The 18,259-nt window shown below is 41.6% G+C and overlaps 4 protein-coding genes across 5 annotated transcripts; all 4 read left to right on the top strand.

Annotated features, from left to right (window-relative positions):
* Nucleotides 1-30: 30 nt before the first annotated feature.
* LOC6585271 (protein prenyltransferase alpha subunit repeat-containing protein 1) lies at nt 31-2,413 on the top strand. The gene is made up of 3 exons (XM_002010868.4): nt 31-783; nt 851-1,239; nt 1,310-2,413. Exons 1-3 carry the CDS (start codon nt 683-685, stop codon nt 2,047-2,049), a joined length of 1,230 nt encoding a protein of 409 aa, XP_002010904.1. The 5' UTR covers nt 31-682; the 3' UTR covers nt 2,050-2,413.
* Nucleotides 2,414-4,150: 1,737 nt separating this feature from the next.
* LOC6585270 (protein unc-93 homolog A) lies at nt 4,151-11,244 on the top strand. The gene is made up of 5 exons (XM_032732666.2): nt 4,151-4,421; nt 5,344-6,138; nt 6,304-6,819; nt 7,769-9,089; nt 9,179-11,244. The coding sequence occupies exons 2-5, from the start codon at nt 5,992-5,994 to the stop codon at nt 9,544-9,546; spliced, it is 2,352 nt and encodes a 783-aa protein (XP_032588557.1). The 5' UTR covers nt 4,151-4,421; nt 5,344-5,991; the 3' UTR covers nt 9,547-11,244.
* A 994-nt stretch (nt 11,245-12,238) lies between these two features.
* Nucleotides 12,239-15,133, top strand: LOC6585269 (alpha-tocopherol transfer protein-like). 2 transcript variants are annotated; one of them, XM_002010866.4, is made up of 6 exons: nt 12,239-12,447; nt 13,357-13,516; nt 13,586-13,667; nt 14,250-14,591; nt 14,653-14,789; nt 14,845-15,133. In XM_002010866.4, exons 1-6 carry the CDS (start codon nt 12,345-12,347, stop codon nt 14,912-14,914), a joined length of 894 nt encoding a protein of 297 aa, XP_002010902.1. In that variant the 5' UTR covers nt 12,239-12,344; the 3' UTR covers nt 14,915-15,133. The 2 variants fall into 2 exon arrangements, with proteins under 2 accessions (XP_002010902.1, XP_032588561.1); XM_032732670.2 differs by lacking the exon at nt 12,239-12,447 and having other exon boundaries at nt 13,436-13,516; nt 13,561-13,667.
* A 1,311-nt stretch (nt 15,134-16,444) lies between these two features.
* Nucleotides 16,445-18,186, top strand: LOC6585267 (alpha-tocopherol transfer protein-like). Its single transcript, XM_002010864.4, has 6 exons — nt 16,445-16,692; nt 17,025-17,184; nt 17,241-17,322; nt 17,380-17,682; nt 17,747-17,883; nt 17,943-18,186. The coding sequence occupies exons 1-6, from the start codon at nt 16,590-16,592 to the stop codon at nt 18,022-18,024; spliced, it is 867 nt and encodes a 288-aa protein (XP_002010900.1). The 5' UTR covers nt 16,445-16,589; the 3' UTR covers nt 18,025-18,186.
* The last annotated feature ends 73 nt before the right edge of the window (nt 18,187-18,259 follow it).

Here is an 18,259-nt window from a genome sequence, read left to right as displayed (position 1 = left end):
GAGGGCATGCGATTTACGTGTAAGCGATGTTTTCATGTGAGCTATCGATACTATCAGACCAACAACGATATTAATAACAACAATAAGCAGGGAAGCATATTTATTTACAAAACTACATATTTGTTTAACGTGTTCGGTTGGCGCTTTATGCGAATTGATGCCAAATACAAAACAACAACAAAAATAGTAGCAGCAGCAAAAACAACGAGAATTATGCGTGATTGAATAAAAGTGTTGAACGCCGCAATGCTGATTCGTTAAAAACAAACAACAACAACAATAACAGCAACAGCAGCAGTGACCAGCAAATAGATTCAATTTTAATTGAAATTTATTTATCAACGCCGAGCTAAGGCCGTCGTTTCGAATGTGAGCGATACATACCTATACTGCCAAAGAAATGTCACAGTGAAGCTTCCAGTTAGCGCCGCAATTTCCCCTCTGATAGAATCGTTTAATTAACTCAACTCGAAGATGGGCTCGTGTCTGAATTGATGGACAAGAGGCGAAGCAGAAAAGACAAATAGAACGCATGAAATGTGGCAAATTTAAAGCCATAAATATATAGATATTAATTGACAGCAATAAATGTGCCCAATACAATTGAATCGACGGAGGCAAGCGATCAATCGTCGACAGCAGCTAAAGAGGAACGGAACGGATCGTAGATCGAAGCGCAAAAATGGAAGACGAAATGAATTTGGACTTGAACAATGAGAAGAAAGTGCTTTGCGAGAAGATCATCAGGGACATAAACGCTGTGTTTCTCAAGGATGCCGATTTGTAAGCTAATGCCAAATGAATTTACCTCTATTCAATGGTAATCATAAAATCGTTAAATCCTTTCCAGATCCTCATTTGAGATCATACCCAAGGAAACGAACTGCAACAAGTCGCCCGTGGTGCACGTGGATCATAACTTGGGCTTGGAATCGTGGTGCGCTCAGCATGTGTATGATCATGCGCATCGCATCCTCATCGCGCATCGTAAGCAAACGATGCAACAGCAACTGCGCGTACTGCAGCAGCAACAGCAGAGCGATTCGCTGGCCAAGTATTTGAATGTGGCCCTATTGATCAATCCAGATGTGACCACCTTTTGGCACATACGCCGCCAGCTGGTGCAAAAGAATCGCCTAAGCATCAACAAGGAGCTGCAATTCTCAGCGCTCGTACTGTCCATCAAGCCAAAGTCAAACGAGGCCTTTGCCTATCGTCGGTGGCTCTACTCTTTTCAAAGTGAGTCGCATCTGGCATTTTCTTTTAATGCACTTCTATATATATATATACATATATTGTATTCTTTCAGGCGCCGATGCCATCGACTGGCCACATGAGATTAGCATTTGCGAACGTGCCGCCGATCGCTGTGCGAGCAATTATCATGCCTGGTCGCATCGCCAGTGGGTGCTGCAGAATGCCCCGCCCTGTCTGCTGCAGTCGGAGCTGATGCGAACGGAAAAGTTCATACGCAAGCATATAACCGACTACAGCAGCTATCATTATCGCCAGCTGCTGCTCAGTCGGGCGTACGAGCAGTGCTTCTACATGCCAGACGAATCGCAGCCACCGTGGAGCAGCTTGCGTGAGCTACTCGAACATTATGAGCTGGCAGTGGCAGCGCCAGCAAATGCTGATTGCGATGCAGCTGCAGAGCCATTGCTGCAGCTGTTGTTGCCTAATCTGAATCGCAATGGAGTCAGCGCTCAGCGACTTCGCTCCTTTCTCTATTGCTGCAATGTGGCTGCCAGCGATATGCGTTTGTGTGCGGAGCAGCGGCAGTTGTATGGAGCGCACGATTGCTTTGAGCTGCATCGACGCGCCTCGCTCAAGTTCATTGTGGAGCAGTGTCTACGCCTGCTGGCGGGCCTTGCCAACGGTCCCGGCTTTTATCTGGCCCCCAACAGCATGAGCCAAACGAACGAGCTGCGCAAATTTGATTGTGAATCGTATCCATTTCTCGCCGCAGTGCGTCGTGTCGAGTTCCAATTGGGCGACAAGCACAAGCATTGGTGTAAAATGCATCTCAATTTCGCTAACCAGGACTAAGTGCAGATTCTAATTCAATTCTTCAATTGTTATTTGTCAGAATGTGCCGTATATGCAATGCACTCATGGAGGCTGTTTCGTTCTCTCAGCCAGAATCGAAAAGAATTATGTAAACATTTATATAACATATATAGAGATATTTATATATATATACTTATATATATTTATATAGCTTATGTATAGAGACAATGTAGTGCTCGTTATGTAGTGTCTACGAATGTGGACCACCTGAACCTTCCCCTCCCTCAATAGAATATCTTGTCTACTTGTTAAGGGTCAGCTCAAAGCGAAACATTTATTAAATATCTGTATTCCAAAGTGAACAACATTTGCAATTTGTTAGATTTACCTGTGTTATATATAACATATATATATATATATATATATTATTTTAAATGCATGCCAAACAAATACTATATCTAAATATTTTTGTGCATGCAATAAAATAATTCTGCTGCATTTCAAACTAAACTAACAACGTTCAAGAATATACTCTCTCTTAGTTATATATGGAATCATTTATACATGAATACATACCTATATATTATGTATGTATATCAGAAGTCAATGCTCTATTTAGATGTAATGCAAGCGTGTAATGTACACCACATTTAATTTTGTAGTGCACAGTTGTTAGCCAAGTTGCAATTAGTTTTAAATAAATTAAAGCAAACATTTCTCAAAAGAAACGTGTTTTCAATCAAGCTGAGATTATTTTGGACTAAGGGGCGTGCTCTTAAGTCAGTTTTGGTTCAATATTTCTTATTATTTCTCTTATTTATGTGAATTTCACATTCATCAATTCTCTAATATTTTTTATATTTACCAATGAAGGAAAAAAATAAATACATTTTTATATTAACTCAACATTTACGAAACATCCTTGAAGAGAGAAAAAAATGAAAACAATTAGGAATAAACTATTCAAATATTAAAAAAAAAAAAAAAAAAAATAAAAGAAGAAAATATATAAGCAGTACAAGAATAAATTTAATAAATATATTTTGAAAACATATTGCTAAAACTGAAACAAGTTAACAAAACTAAAAAATTAATTCAAATTAAAATAATAATAATAAATTGAATATCTAACTGAAAATACATACAATTTAATAATTATTTTATTTATGTTATTAAACAAAAAATTAATAAATATGTAATATTTTGTTTTTGTTGAGAAATTCTTTCAGTAAACCAATGACAAAAAATACAATGAATGATTTAACAAAATATAAATAAATACATGAATAAAAAATAGTTATTAAACTATAAAATATTATTTTATAGTCTAATAATTAAATAAAACAGTATAAAAGTAACAATAAATAATACAAAATATTAATATGAAATACTAAAGACTGATCTTCCATTTAATTCAAAAAAGAAAGTATTGTGTATAAATAAATCACTAAAAAAAATAATTACATAAATAGAAAATAGTTGAAAGACAGCAATACACAAAAATAAAAAATAAATAAGTAAAAATAATTCAATTAAATAGTAAAGGTATTGAATAAAAATATAATAAAAATAAAACTAATATATATTCTCAAGTTAAATTTGATCTCTAGGCCATTTGGATTTCATTGGGGTAAAACCAAGAGTTGGGTCGAAATTAGTACCTTTAACACCCAATAAGGTTTCTTAATGGCAATATCCTTTTTAGCTGATTGGGCTTAAGACATTAAGTATGTTAAAGTTGTGTAACACGTGAATAAATATTTATATTTTTCTATAAATAATTGGACTTGCATATCCTACTGCTGTAATAATGACTGTACTTAGCCCTGATAAGATTCTTGATTTTAAGTGGAATATAATTTGTTTGTTATTCTGGTCTGAAGCCGCAGGCACGCAGCTGCTTAACTTAGCCACAGGCTATTGAAGGACATGCAGAGGAGGGTTTGCCGATGGAGGGGGCGTGGGCGGTGAAGTTGGAGGCAGATGCTGGCAATGGGGGTTCGCATTTACATGGGCATGGCATCAACATCAATCAGTGCGCATGTCAGCTGCTAGCAAGGGCCATTTTCAACAATGGCGAGATGACAGCAGCCGCAGCAGCAGAAGCAGCAGAAGCAGCAGCAGCAGCAGCAGAAGCAGAAGCAGCAGCAGGAGCAGCAGCAGCAGCAGTACGTTTTGGCTTTGGCTTTTGGTTCAGTGCGCGATTAGAGGAGTTTGCGTGTGGCCGAGTAAGAGAGAGCCTTGTCAATAGCAAAGCAAAGCCAAAAACAGTGCCAACCGAGACAGACATAGCCAAAACGGGAACGGCCCTTCGATTAGGCACCTAAATAGTGTTCATTTTTCTTCTGTGCGTGCGGGTGTGTGTGTGTGTGTTCATTTGTTTGTATTTATGCTATAAACAAATTAACAAGGTAAGCGTCTTGACAAGTGCAACAGTGTTTAAGCTAAGTAAAAATCAAAAGCCAAAATCAAAATTCAAAGTTCCAGACAAAGACAACGGCAAAACAAATAAACATTGAACGCGAGCTTTCTATACGCATACACACATACACATGCACAGCAATTTACGCATCTTATATGCTTACATATGAATGTGTGGGTGTGTGTGTGTGTGCGTCCATATATACATTTGTATGTAAATATGCAGAGCAATGCGGACAGCGCAGTCTTGTCCGTCTCTCCCTTTATCTGTGTGTGTGTGTGTGTGGGTTGTTGTGTGTGTGCATGTTTTGCATTTCTTAAATGTTACATTTTCTATTTTGCATTGCATATTTATGAACAGTCGCCGCCTTTCCGGTTAACGGGCATGTAAATCGTTTAATTACACTTCAGCTGTAGCCTTGAAGGCAGCATCATGTCCCCGAAGGTCGTCAATATTTAAATTGTGCTTGACAGCAGCAGCACCAGCTGAAATTAATGCATATTAATAGTGTTGTCAAATCATTCGACTTCTTAACTTTAATGCAATAACGGTACATATACTAGTATGCACAGCTTAATGTTCACACACACATACATACATATGTACATAAAAACATGCATAGTTAAACACACACGCAAGCCAAACTAAGCACACACAAGCTTGGCTATTCAGCTTTTTGCGTTCTGTCTGTGCCCGTGTGTGCGTGTGAGTGTATCGAGTGGACACACCTGATGATTTGCGTGTATATGCATGGCATTGGCCCACATGCAGTGCAAATACCAAAAATACCTTCATATGCACATAAATAGCTGAATAATCTAGTATGTAATTTGTATACATATGTGATTTAACATTTTTCTTTTGCTTCTAGACTTTTTATTAATCTTTATCTATTTGTATCATCTCAACAGGCAGACTAGCAAAAATATCGATAAATACACAGTAAATAGTGCATATCAAACGACAACAGTCGAAGTAGCTTTTGCAATAACAGTTTGACAACGACTGCGCTGCTGCTGTTGGCAGCGAGCAGCGGACAATGAACTCGACAATGCAAATCGCTCACTAATTCACAAACAAACACTAATACTCTCACACTCACTCTGGTGCTCTCGCACTCACACTCATACTCTTCTCGTAGATATGTATGCATTTGCATAACGGTTCACAACGTCAACAACGGCAGCAATGGCCACAGCGATGCTGCGTTTGAGCGCAAGGACAACGAAACATTTGACAATTGAGAATCAAATGAGCTAAGAGCTAATTATTTACATTCACATACACATTTACTTGAGGAAAATAAAATGTAAAAACATGTCCGCTCTACGCTTTCCGTTTCCGTTTCCGGCATGCACAGCAAATAACAAGGAGCAACAGCAGGAACAGCCAGAAGAGGACAAACTTAACAGTTGCCGCATCTTGCGTTTATCGTAGTTCCGTGGACTGTCACACACACATAGTCCAACATTCATATACACACACTCAAAACAAATTTGCATTGAAGTTGTGAAGAGCACGAAAATTTTGCCAAAGGGGAATAAAACTGAAAATTCAAAATGGGCAGCCTGCCGAATTTGCATGAGCTGGAGGAGGCGGAACGAAAGAGGGAGAAACGTCGAGAATACGAATTGTTGTTGGAGCAGCGTGCAAGGGACACGAGTCGTGAGTGCGAACGCTTATCGGTATTTGCCCAACAGCGTAAGGTGAGTGCGATACATGATCGATCGTCAAGCTATCGATATATGGAAATCAATTGCCAATTGGATTACCGTCAAGACAGTACACTTGTCCAATTGGATTTATGTTAAGGCCGTATCAGGCCTTGACCATTATGAACTATATGCGATTTTTGATATTTTCCTTTTCAGCAATCCTCGTACAATGCTTATATTATGGCTGGCCTGGGCATCGGCGGCATCAGTGGTGGCGGCGGCTCGCTGAGTCTTGCCACAACGGCCAATGGCTATGGTAATGGACACATAGAGCTGGCTAATGGGATAACAAGTCCTACAACTGCTGCAGCAGGAACAGCGGCCACAGAGACAACAACATCAGGCATAGAGACAACAACAACATCGTCAACAACTGCAACAGCAGCAGCAGCAGCAGCAACAGCAACAACAACAACTACAACAACGCTGAGTGGTTTTGCCATGCTGGGCTTGGCTAGCAGTCTGATGAACAGCAAGAAATATCCGCATTCCTATCATCAGCACATGCATCCGCACCAGCATTCGCACCCGCATCCGCATCCGCACCCGCATCCGCATCCACATCCGCATCATCAGCATCGACATTCGCTGACCACGCGGCATCGCGTGCTGCGCACTCGGACACGCAGCTCGGGCGGCCCACAGAATGTGTGGGACGAGCAGCTGATGGAGGTGAGTGGGTGGCCCAATGGGCTGGGTGGCTCCCTGGCTGGCTGACTGACTGTGCAGCCTGCATGCAGCACACAGCATAATCCTGGCTCCGGCTCTCGGGCAGGCACTTGTCATTTATTTATAGTCTTTGCAAATTGTGCTTCTGGCTTTTGCCTTCACTTCACAGCATCAGATTCGATTTGGCTCAGGCGGCTGTCTGGCAACGGGGTCAAATGTCAGGGCAGTGGAGAGCTGGATAAACGCCTCCACGAGCACAAATAAGTAATTAAACGCAAACAAAGACGCACGACACTGGCCACTGCGCAGATCCCGGGCACAGATTTTAATTTGAATCACCAAACGACCTTCGACTAACCCGTACCCCTTGTCCCCCCTTGTCACCATCCCTATTCCTGCAAACGATTGAAAATCCAATTCAGCTTGTTGCTCGCGGCCACAAACGGGCAAAAGTCAAGTGTCAAAAGCAAAATCCGTCGATTGCAATCGCAAGTTACTGTTGATGGACTAGCTGATACCCTTTGGTGTTTGCCAATTGAGTTAGCCGGTTAGATTTGCCTCGCATTTAAATACTGTATTCATTGCAAATGCAATATCGCTTTTGTAAGGGGTATCTATAAGTCGAATACTGGACATTTACGCCAAGTTTGGGGTGCACATACATGAATGTTTAGGACTAAGTAGGAGTGAGTATCTGTCTAGTCGATCGCATTGAACATATGGAGTAATGGGTATTTATTAGTCGGATACTGCTTATCCATACATACATACATGTGTATGTATGTATGTATACGAATACGTTCAGTCGTTATGGCAATGCTGATTAGAGGGTATCTCCCAGCCGGGCACACATGACTAAGCATGACTATACATAACATACATACATATATTCTTATCTCTCTCTCTCTCTCTCTCTCTGTCTCCCTCTCTCCCTCTCTCTATGTATTGACAGCACCTGACTGCCTACTCACCGTCACCGATCTCGACGCGTTCGCATCGCATCAATCCCGTCTCCTCGTACCAGGTGCAGGCGGCATTGGCGGCATCGCGACGTCGCGAATCGATCAACAGCTCGATTGGGGCCACCTCGATACGCCGCCTGATCACGCTGAACAATCGCAACTGCCGCCACAAGGTGCCCGCCCACGTGCGCCAGAGGGTGTGGCGGCAGTTCACCTGCCTGAGCATCGCCCACGGCCTGATGAGCGCCGTTCTGCTGCCGGTGATGGCCTTGCAGGGCTCCAGCGCCGTCTGGCACCATCGCGAGCAGTGGCTGCCCATCGGGCCGAACATTGGATCCCTGCTGCTGGGCGCACTCTTCCTGGTCGCCGCCTGCATGAGTGTGCCGGGCATACGGCTAATCCGGCGATTCGGCTATACCCCGCTGCTGGCCGGGAACTGCTTGGCCGTGACCTTGTTCCTGCTGTCGCACCTGTATGCCTCCATCTATACGCTGCTGCCGGCATACTTGCTGCTGGGCTTCATGCTAAGCGCCGCCAACAGCTGCAAGGCGGCGCTGATTGTCCACTATGGCGGCAAGCTGAGCTGCTCCCACGAGCAGGAGTGCGCGTCGGATGCGCTGCTGGAGGAGCACAAGATGTTCTGCAATCGGGACCAGAAGGTGCGTCGCTTGGCCCGTTGGCTGCGCGCTGCCCAGGATCTCGGCCTGATCCTGGGCGCCCTCTTGGCCTCACTGCTGCTCGCCTGCAATGCGAACGACTGGAGCTGCTCCTCGGGCAGCGCCGAGCCAACCGGCTCTAATGGCAGTCTCCTGCCCGCCACCAATTGGCCACAGCCGGAGGACTTCTACAATCGGAACGAGCATGGCGAACGCATCTGTGGAGCCGACATGTGTCCGCTGCAGCTGGATCCCAGCTGGTTTGCTGCCAATGACACGGGCGCCATCTATGCCGGCTTCATTGAGAGCGGCTCCCGTGCTGGTGGCCAGTCGCTGCTCTGGCTCTACGTGGTGCTCTCGCTGCTGGCGCTGCTGTTGTCCCTGCTCCAGGGACGTCAGGTTCTGGTGGCCGCCAACAGGCCGGAACGCTCGCACAAGGATGTCACGGACACGCTGCTCTTTGCCGGACCGTTGGCCTACTTCGTGGGCACCGAACAGGGCTACATGCTGGGCGACTTTCTGCGCGCCTTTGTCTCCTGCTCCCTGGGCATCAACATGATACCGGGCGCCCTCATCGGCATGGGCATAATGCAGCTGATCGTCTCCTGCACGCTGAGCATGCTGCTCCGGCATACCAAGCGCATCGTGGTCATATGTGAGTAGCAATTGATGTGTGTATGTGTGTGTGTGTGTATGTAGTATGTCCAAGGCTAATCCTAATGATTCCTCACCTCAATCCTACAGTGGCTGGCTTCTTCTTTCATTCGTGCTTGCTGCTGGCGCTGTCCAGCTGGAAGCCGTCGAGCGACGATAGCGCCCTCTTCTATGTGATAGCCGCCTCGTGGGGCGCCTGCAATGGCATGTGGGAGACGCTGCTCCTCTCGCTGGTCACCCTCAATCATGTCCAGCACGATCATGTGACGGATGTGACGGCACCTCTGCAATCGATGCGCTTCCTCGGCCTGGCCATCACGTTTGCGGCGCACGGCTTCCTCTGCGAATCGGTGAAGATCATTGCGCTCGTCGTCCTGCTGGTGATCAGTGTGCCGCCATATGCGATGCTGGAGATACGCCTGGAGGCGCAGCGGAAGGCGACGCTGATCAGCTTATGACGCAGCTACTTCAGCTAGTCCCGGAGCCGGGGCACTGTGGCACGCACGCACACCATGTAACCATCGGGGGCGGTGTACCGCAGGCTGACTGACTGACTGATCGATCCCGTCGATCAGCAGCTATAATGCCCCATCCAGAACGGAGCAAAGACATATTCGAGTTCTCTCAATGCAAACAGTATTCAGAAAGATGAGACAGAGATAGAGTAGGAGCCGGAGAGAGAGAGAGGGCAGAGTTGGAGGGCGAGAAAGAGAGAAGCGGAGAGAGAGAGAGAGGGAGAGAGGAAGTTTATCAAAGTTTGATCTCAGTCGCACTCTTAGTCCAAGTCCATACACTGTTTATATATCAATATATACACCTACTTATATATACCCTATACAAACACATACATACATATATATACATATATAATCTAATTGAAACATATGCCAGTGCCAACAATGTTGTTCCAAATCTTTACCACGAAATTTGGACTAAGCCACGCGGTCCAGGGTCTATCGTATCGTAGTTGATCTATTTAGCATATTAGAAGCGTTCTTCTCTGTCTGTTTCCCATGGATAATACTTAGGCTTAGCTTCAAGAATTGTAATGGATATTTTTAAGTGACTATTCTGTGCCATCTAAACTAAATATATGTATATAGTGTATACAGATATATATATATATATATTAACTGTATTCCTCGATGTATGTACAACTACGTCTAAATCTAACCTAAACCATGTTTCTTAACGAACGAAAAACCAAACTAAAATGAATCTAGAAATCATGTTCTGCATTTCGTTTTCGATTAGGGCAATTCAGTACGACTATAAAACTTCAGAACAAATTTAGCTTTATTCAGTTTTTCCATATATAAAAAATGGATACAAATGAAGGTAGATCATATTGCTATATAAAAATTGAAGTCAGTTTGGATTTAGTTTTAAAAATTATTGCACTTTACTTTTTCGAAAAGTTGTATTTTGGTTTTTTCAATGAAATCGAAAACGAATTATGGATCAGATTCTCAACTATTAGCTCTGAATTGCTGTGAAATGGATAGAAAATTTGTTAGCTTCTAGAATGTATTTGGATGTTTTGAATCGTGTTGTCTCCATAATGTTGTTCTCGATGTACTTAAAAGATATATGTATAAATATAGCAATAGATATATACGTTTGTCTATTTGGGATGAGATTTCGTCCAATTGGTCAATTGACGAGGCGAGCCGAGAAGAGGAAGAAAAAGAAAATAGAAAGAGAGAAAGGGAGAGGGAGAGAGAGAGAGGGGTGATATGCTGAGCGAACTTTCCATATATTACCATCTGTTTCCCAAAACTATCCAATAATTAAAAAAAAAGTATAAAAGTATAGAAGAAGTTATAAATGTACAATCGCTAGGATAGCACAGGTGAAATCCTAAGATCTAAGAACAATGTTAACATTTTATGCAGAACAAAAGAGAAAAACAAAACTTTTTAGAAAACCAAAAAGAAAAATTATATAAATAAATAGATTTTTGTAATTGAGACTTTATATGGACAGCTAACGGATCAGGAATGTTTGTGGTTAAAGTATTCAAGATTGAACTCTATAGAATTTGATTCTTTTTTTTTCTAGGCAACACCTAGATAATATACACAAGTTAAAGTAAATGATAAAAAAATACACAGTGATAAATAAATTGAAAAAAAAAAACACTAATTAAACTAGAGTTAACCAAAGAATACCTTTAAAAAATATATTTAAAAAATATCTAATAATGAAATTAAAAAAAAAAAAAAAAAAATGGAAAAAATGTTAAGCACATGCCAAATGTATAAGTAATTTACGAATAAATAATGTGACAACGTATTTGAATGTGTACAAAAACAATAAAGAGTTTATCCACATTGATCTACGATCTAATTGGTTCTTCAATCGAACAGTGGGACAAAAAAGTATATGCACAGCGTTAAATGCAAACTTCAAGTCCAAAGAATTTTATTTAATTAAGTCAAGAAAAAAATAAAAATAATTTGGGAAAAATGCACACACAAAATTCGAAATACTTTATGTCTTATAACTAAAAATATATATATTTCAATTAACTAAACATTTTAATTTTGTTTTTTTTTCTGGAAATTTATGTTTAGTCTAACTTTAAATGTACTAATATATTAATTAGCTTTTGTAATATTTATTTATTTAACATACAATCCCATGGGCTATCTCTATTTGCTACAGGGTATAGCAAACATGTCAACCCCAATTCGGCTTGTTAACATATTTATGACTGGCAGTGCGGTGCAACCACTAAAGGTCAACAAAAAGAGCTTAACTTGTTTACTTACAACGCCATTCATGACGTCGAAGCTTTTACTAAAGCTCAAACCAGTCAAACACCGAGAGACCGAACGAGGAAGAAACAAAAATTAATGAGAGAGGAAGAGAGAAAGCGCGCAAGAGCGAGTACTTCATGGCGGCTAGTTTAATACTTAGCTTCGTTTAGCCTCTCTTGCACTTTCCCACCCCCATTTTGTAATGCATGCAAAAGCAACAAGTGCGAGCGAGCGAGTGAGGGAACTGTCGGCGAATATTTCAATTAAACATAGAATGCAAGCAATAACAGTTTGCGAATGTGTGTGTATGTATGAGTGTGTTTGCTTTTAGTGTATTAGACATATATAAGCTTTTGCAGGGCTTTATCAATTCAACGGCGCGATTTTTGGCACAGTTGCTCGGCCAAATCGAAGTAGATCGTTCTGTGGAGCGGCCGGTGGTAGCCTCAGTGGTTTACAGTAATAACAATAACAACAACAACGTCTAACTAACAATGTTGCCAATTCAAGCAGCTGTAAGCCCTGAGCAAGTGGATTCCAAGTTAAAGGAACTGTTGCAGTGGTTCGAGAGCACCTCAACATTACCCGAAAAAATAGGTAAGCTAATGCCATAGCACATATCGTGAGGGATAGATATATATGTATATATTTCATATTTCATCTATGCATCTTGGTTAACGAATGGGATAGGTTAGGAATTGTTGGTATATTATGAACATATATATTTCTGAACAGAAGCGGGAAGGCATACGGCCAGATAAATACATTCATACATTGCGTGCCAGACAAACCTGATAGCCTTATCAATAAAAAAGCAAATACATACAATACGGCATTAATCAGTGTAAAGATAAATCTATAGCTCTCTTCGTAGTTTTTCTACAATCGTAACACAAGCTATACTGGCTTTAATATATTAGCAAGTAATGTGTAAACTATTATAAAATATATTCATCCATTTTGTCATGAGATATATATGGATAGTAAATGCATATATATATTTTTATAGATACATACATATCTTCGAAAAGAAAGTATTTGTCACATTGCTAACAAAATCGAAAAACGATTCATCTAGAATTACAATATTTTTTTTACCGGCTTGATTTATGGATCTACAGGCCCTCCACTATTTCCATGAGCCCAACTATATATGTATATAAAAAAAATTATATAAAATATTTATTTTAGGTGGATTTTGAATAATACTCCCGCATATCATAGTACTGCCTGTATATACAAGTATTATAAGGACACTTTTTTTCCGTTATATAAAGAATAACAATTTACACAGTTGATAACATAGTTAAAATACCCCTTCAGATTGGCCTTACATACACATATAGTATAAGAAACTATAAGATTCCGCATGCGAACAGCAGCGTCTGTTGTTGTTGATTCTTCCATATTTATAGCCACAATCATATAGAATATAATCGTCTATAATTATAGTATATATACGAATAGATAATTATATCGATTGCATTTGCGTTGATTTCATGGCAGAGCCAATTGTAATGCTACGATTCCTGAAGTGTATGGACTACGACATAAACGCCACCAAGGACCTGATACAGCTCAACTATAATCTGCGCAATAAGAATCCCAATTTATTTATAGATCGCAACATGGATCAGGAGATGACGGCCAAATGTCTAAATGTCTCGTAAGGCAAATATTAACTACATATACTAACTTTAATTTAATCAGTAACTGTCTAACTATGTTCTCTTAGAGATCTGCTCATATTGCCAGGCGTTACGCCCGAGCGCCATAAGGTCTTATTGTTTCGCATGACGGACTTTGATCCACGAACGGTAAGCATTATACACAATATATAAATATGTATATGTAAATGTATAAATGCATATCTATATATTTCATATATTTTTGATTAATGAATTAAACTTTGGCTGCCCTAAGACAGAGAGGGACAGAGAGAGAGAGAGAGAGCGGGGAAGTGACAGTAAGTGAATAGGAAATACTGAAAAAGACCAAGAGAGAGAGATAGAGAGAAAGAGAGGGAGAGAGAGAGATGTAGAGAGAGAGAGAGAGAGGGAGAGAGAGAGGGAGGGAGAGAGAGGGAGAGAGAGGGAGGGAGAGAGAGGGGAGGGATAGAGAGAGGGAGGGATAGAGAGAGGGAGAAAGAGAGAGATAGGGAGAGAGAGAGAGAGAGAAAGAGAGAGGGATATACAGATTGACAGAGAATAAGCATAAGAGGGAGAGAAAGAGGCGGACAGAGCAAGAGAGCTAGAGAAAGACAGCGAGAGAGAAATACACAGAGTAGGCGAGAGAGAGGCAGAGACAGAGAGAGAGAGAGAGAGAGAGAGAGAGAGAACGAGAGTGAGTGAAAGAGAGGGGCATACTCACTATAACTTAATTGAACTTTATATTCACAGCGCAACTCTGTGGAGGAGACGAAAATCTTTTTTATGATGGCCGATGCACGGTTTACAGAGCCAGATGTTGAGAGAACAGGAGATGATTCCGCCGCAAATGCGGGAGTCGGCATTTCTGATGCAGATCTGGCGGATGGCGATGTACAGATCGTTGACATGAATGGCTATACGATGAGGCACCTTGCCTACGTGTCGATCTTTGTGCTGCGTGTCTACATGAAATTCCTGCAGGAGGCATATCCCTCCCGGCTGCGTGCCATGCACATCATCAACTGCCCCCCGATTCTGGACAAGATGATGTCGCTATTTAAGCCCTTCATACGTGAGGATGTCTACCAAATGGTGACTAAAGCGACGATATCAATTCCCTGACTGATCGATCATTATATTGCTTGCCAAACAGATCAATTACCACACCGAGGGCATGGAAAGTCTCTATGAGTTGGTTCCCAGGGAAATGCTGCCAGTGGAGTACGGCGGCAAAGCTGGTACAGTTGCCGAAATAAAACAGAAATGGATGCAGATCATGCGAGACAAATCGTAGGTCTATAAGAGAGTATACAAATATTATACTTATGTATATTTGTAATTGCAGAGCATATCTGAGCGACGAGAGGTATTGGAGGGTGACGTCAGAGACGAAGAGCCGTTGGTCCTGGTTCTAGTAATGCCAAATGGAGCTAGGCAAACTGTTAGCCGTAAATGTGATTATTATTTTAAAGAATAATGTCGGATGTAAAAATGTAAACTAAGTGTTTTTTGTTGTTTTTTTTTTTTTTTTTTTCTCACATTTCGAGTCATTGAACATTATGTTGAAAATATTACAATTTTGATAGGTTTACAGAAATACAGAGTCTGTAATTTCTTTCCTTTTTTCTTTTAAACTTGTTTTTGCAAATTTTGTAGTTTATCTAAAAATATTTGGCGTGTTTTGGGTTGTATTTTAACTAAATTATTTGCATGTTTTTAACTTGGATCGCCAATGGAGTTCATTAGCGGATTGTTGAAGCCCCATAGAGAGAAGCTGCGATATCTCGCGCTGATGCTGAGCTGTGTGAAACTATGTCGGGGTCTGGGCCTGCTGTTCCGTGTGAGATCGAACTCTGGAAATTCCGATTCCATTTCCACAAAGCCATTGCTGGGCGCTCTACTAATGTCAACGCTGGGCATGCGCTTGGCACAGCTGAACCATGATCAGACCATGCTGACCCTGCACAGCACCAGCCTGGTGCTCAATGTCACATATCTAAGCATCTTCTATCAGTATGCTCCGCCGGAGCGCAAGATTCGCATTGTGACTAAAACCATGTTAATTGTACTGCTAATTACCATCTGTATGATCTACTCGTTGTTCGGCGATGCAGCAAACGTGAAGCGGGACTTGAGCATTATCATGACAGGCACCACATCGATGCTGATCTTATTGGGACTGCTGCAGCGCACTGGCTGTCTGGGCTGTCTGATATCCATTCTGGTGGTCTCCTCGAAGATGCTCTATGCGCTATCTACCATGAACCGGTTCAATTTATATCAGTCCATAGTGGTGTTCTGCCTGGATGTGGCGCGCATCGCCTTTTTGCTCCTGAGTGCCAATTATGAAGCGGATAATTGCTGCTGTTGCGAGAGCAAGTCGTCCATATGAGAGTATATATTTTTTTTTTAAATGGTTCTTCAAATGTAGTTTATAAAAGTGTGTCTGTGTGTGCGTGAGTGTGCATATACATACATATATGCAATAAATTTATTGTTCATCTTAAACATGGCCTAATGTCTATGCCATTTACTGTAATAATTCATAATTGCGCTAAATGGTTTCAGTTTCGATTTCAATTTCGAGTCCAGTTAAAATTTGTTTCCCAAATTTCCTGTGCTAAATGCGAATTCAATGCACGATCAGGTGATTAGGTAGATGCGCAGCAGCTGTAACTGACAAATCAAGCCAGACACAAATTTAGGCACTATTAAGCGTCAACAAATGGCCAACAAATCGACAAAATGGGCGTATGGGTGAATGGGCGAATGGGCAAGCGGAAGGCAATTAAAAAAAAAATATTGTACGTGTCTGATTGGTGAGGAGAGTGCGAAAGTATTTAAATTCAAATACGCGCATATGTATTTGCAATATACATCAATAATTTATATATACGTATATATGTGTATATTTAAGCACGAATTATGAATCAAATATTAGAGGCCAGTCAGTTGGGCAGCAGGCTTCAAACGCAACGGTCCACAAATCAATTCGCTGCGCAGGCAATTTGAAAAACCGATAGCCATCACGATAGCAAGTGCCAAAACGAGTAGCTTTCATTTACCGATACCGATACGATACCGCGAGCGATGAGCAGCGATAGTGAAAGTGAAAATCAGCTGAGGCGCGATCGTGATTTGGCCGAGCTTAACGAATGGTTCTACACCAATGAGAACCTGCCGCAAGAAATTGGTAAACAAACAGCATGCTCTCTGATGTAATACACCATGTTGGCCGGCACTCTATATTGGCGGAGGACGAAGTGTGCAGGGCTCTGGTTTAGCTGACCGGCTGCCAAAAATTGTAAACACTCGTCTTGGTGGCTGACCCATACGCATGCATACTGCATGTACATACATATGTACACACGTCAATAATACTTAATGAGGTCGTTTATAGGCAGCCAAGCATGCCGGCCATTTGAATAGCGGACATGCTGAGCACCCATTGCGTCATATGCCAACTCATATACATATATAGATAGATATATGTATCTATATATTTAATATATTTATTTTTTTCAGACCCTTTGCTGCTGCGCCGGTTCTATCAGTGCATGTACTGCCATGTGGAGGACACCAAGAAGCTCATCGAGGTGAACTATGCACTGCGGAACAAGCATCCGCATTTGTTTATCAAACGGGATCCGCTCGACGAGGACAGTCGTCGCACCTTTGAATATGCGTAGGCCAACCAGATACTTTCCTTATCTATTATCTTCTAATAGCTTTCCATTGCAGGGATATTTTGCCGCTTCCGGGTTTGACTCCAGATAAATACAAAGTGTCGCTCTACTGCTTTAGGGACTTTGAGCCCTCCAAGGTACGCATGCTATAGGGTGTCTATATACTTCGCATGCTTAGCTTGCCTTGCTTGCAGATGCACCACACGGAGGATACGCGAGCCTTTTTCATGGTCACCGACTGTCGGTTCGTAACAGTCGATGATGAGGCTCACAAGGAGCAGCTGTCGGAGGGCGAGGTGCAGATCTTCGATATGAAGGGCACCACCATGCGCCACATATCGCGTTTGACGATTAGCACATTACGTGCTTACATCAAATTCCTGCAGCTGGCCTTTCCAGTGCGCCTCAAGGCCATTCACATGGTTAACTGTCCGACGTATTTGGATCGCATTGTGAGCGTGGTGAAGCCATTCATAAGCGACGAGGTCTTCAAGTTGGTAGGATCTGTAAAAATTCCAGGCTTTTGTCATAGGTGCATAAATGAATTTATTTCTATTCAAGATCAAATTTCACACATCCAGCATTGACTCTTTGTATGCATTTGTGCCTCGTGATATGCTGCCGGAGGAATATGGTGGCTCTGCCGGGTCGCTGGCCACATTACGAGCGCAGACCCAACAGGTCTTGGCGGAGAAGAGGCAAGTAGCAACCATTCGACGAAGATATTTTGACGCAGTGGAATGACCATATTTTTTAGGGACTATTTAATGAATCCTAATCACTGGGTCGTCGAGAAACCCGAGAAGCGTAACGGTAAATCGTGGAAGCTATTTAACTGAGGAGTAGATGACGTGTGGCTCCCATTTTTTTTTTTTAATCAAATAAATGTATTGTTTAGTTTTGTTTCTAATTGTGTAGCTTTTGTATGTGCTATGTACAATGAATTTATGTTTTGTATATAATAAAAATATGGGATTGTTTTTAAAGGGTTATTAAACAGATATTTACTGCTGTTTATTTGTGTTAAAAATAAATGTAAAATATTAAATAATGTATTTCTTTTACGTTAAATAC

The sequence above is a fragment of the Drosophila mojavensis genome, unplaced genomic scaffold (genome assembly GCF_018153725.1).
Source record: "Drosophila mojavensis isolate 15081-1352.22 unplaced genomic scaffold, ASM1815372v1 contig_136, whole genome shotgun sequence".
Classification (NCBI taxonomy): Eukaryota; Metazoa; Arthropoda; class Insecta; order Diptera; family Drosophilidae; genus Drosophila; species Drosophila mojavensis.
This window is presented reverse-complemented; position numbering and strand designations above follow the sequence as displayed.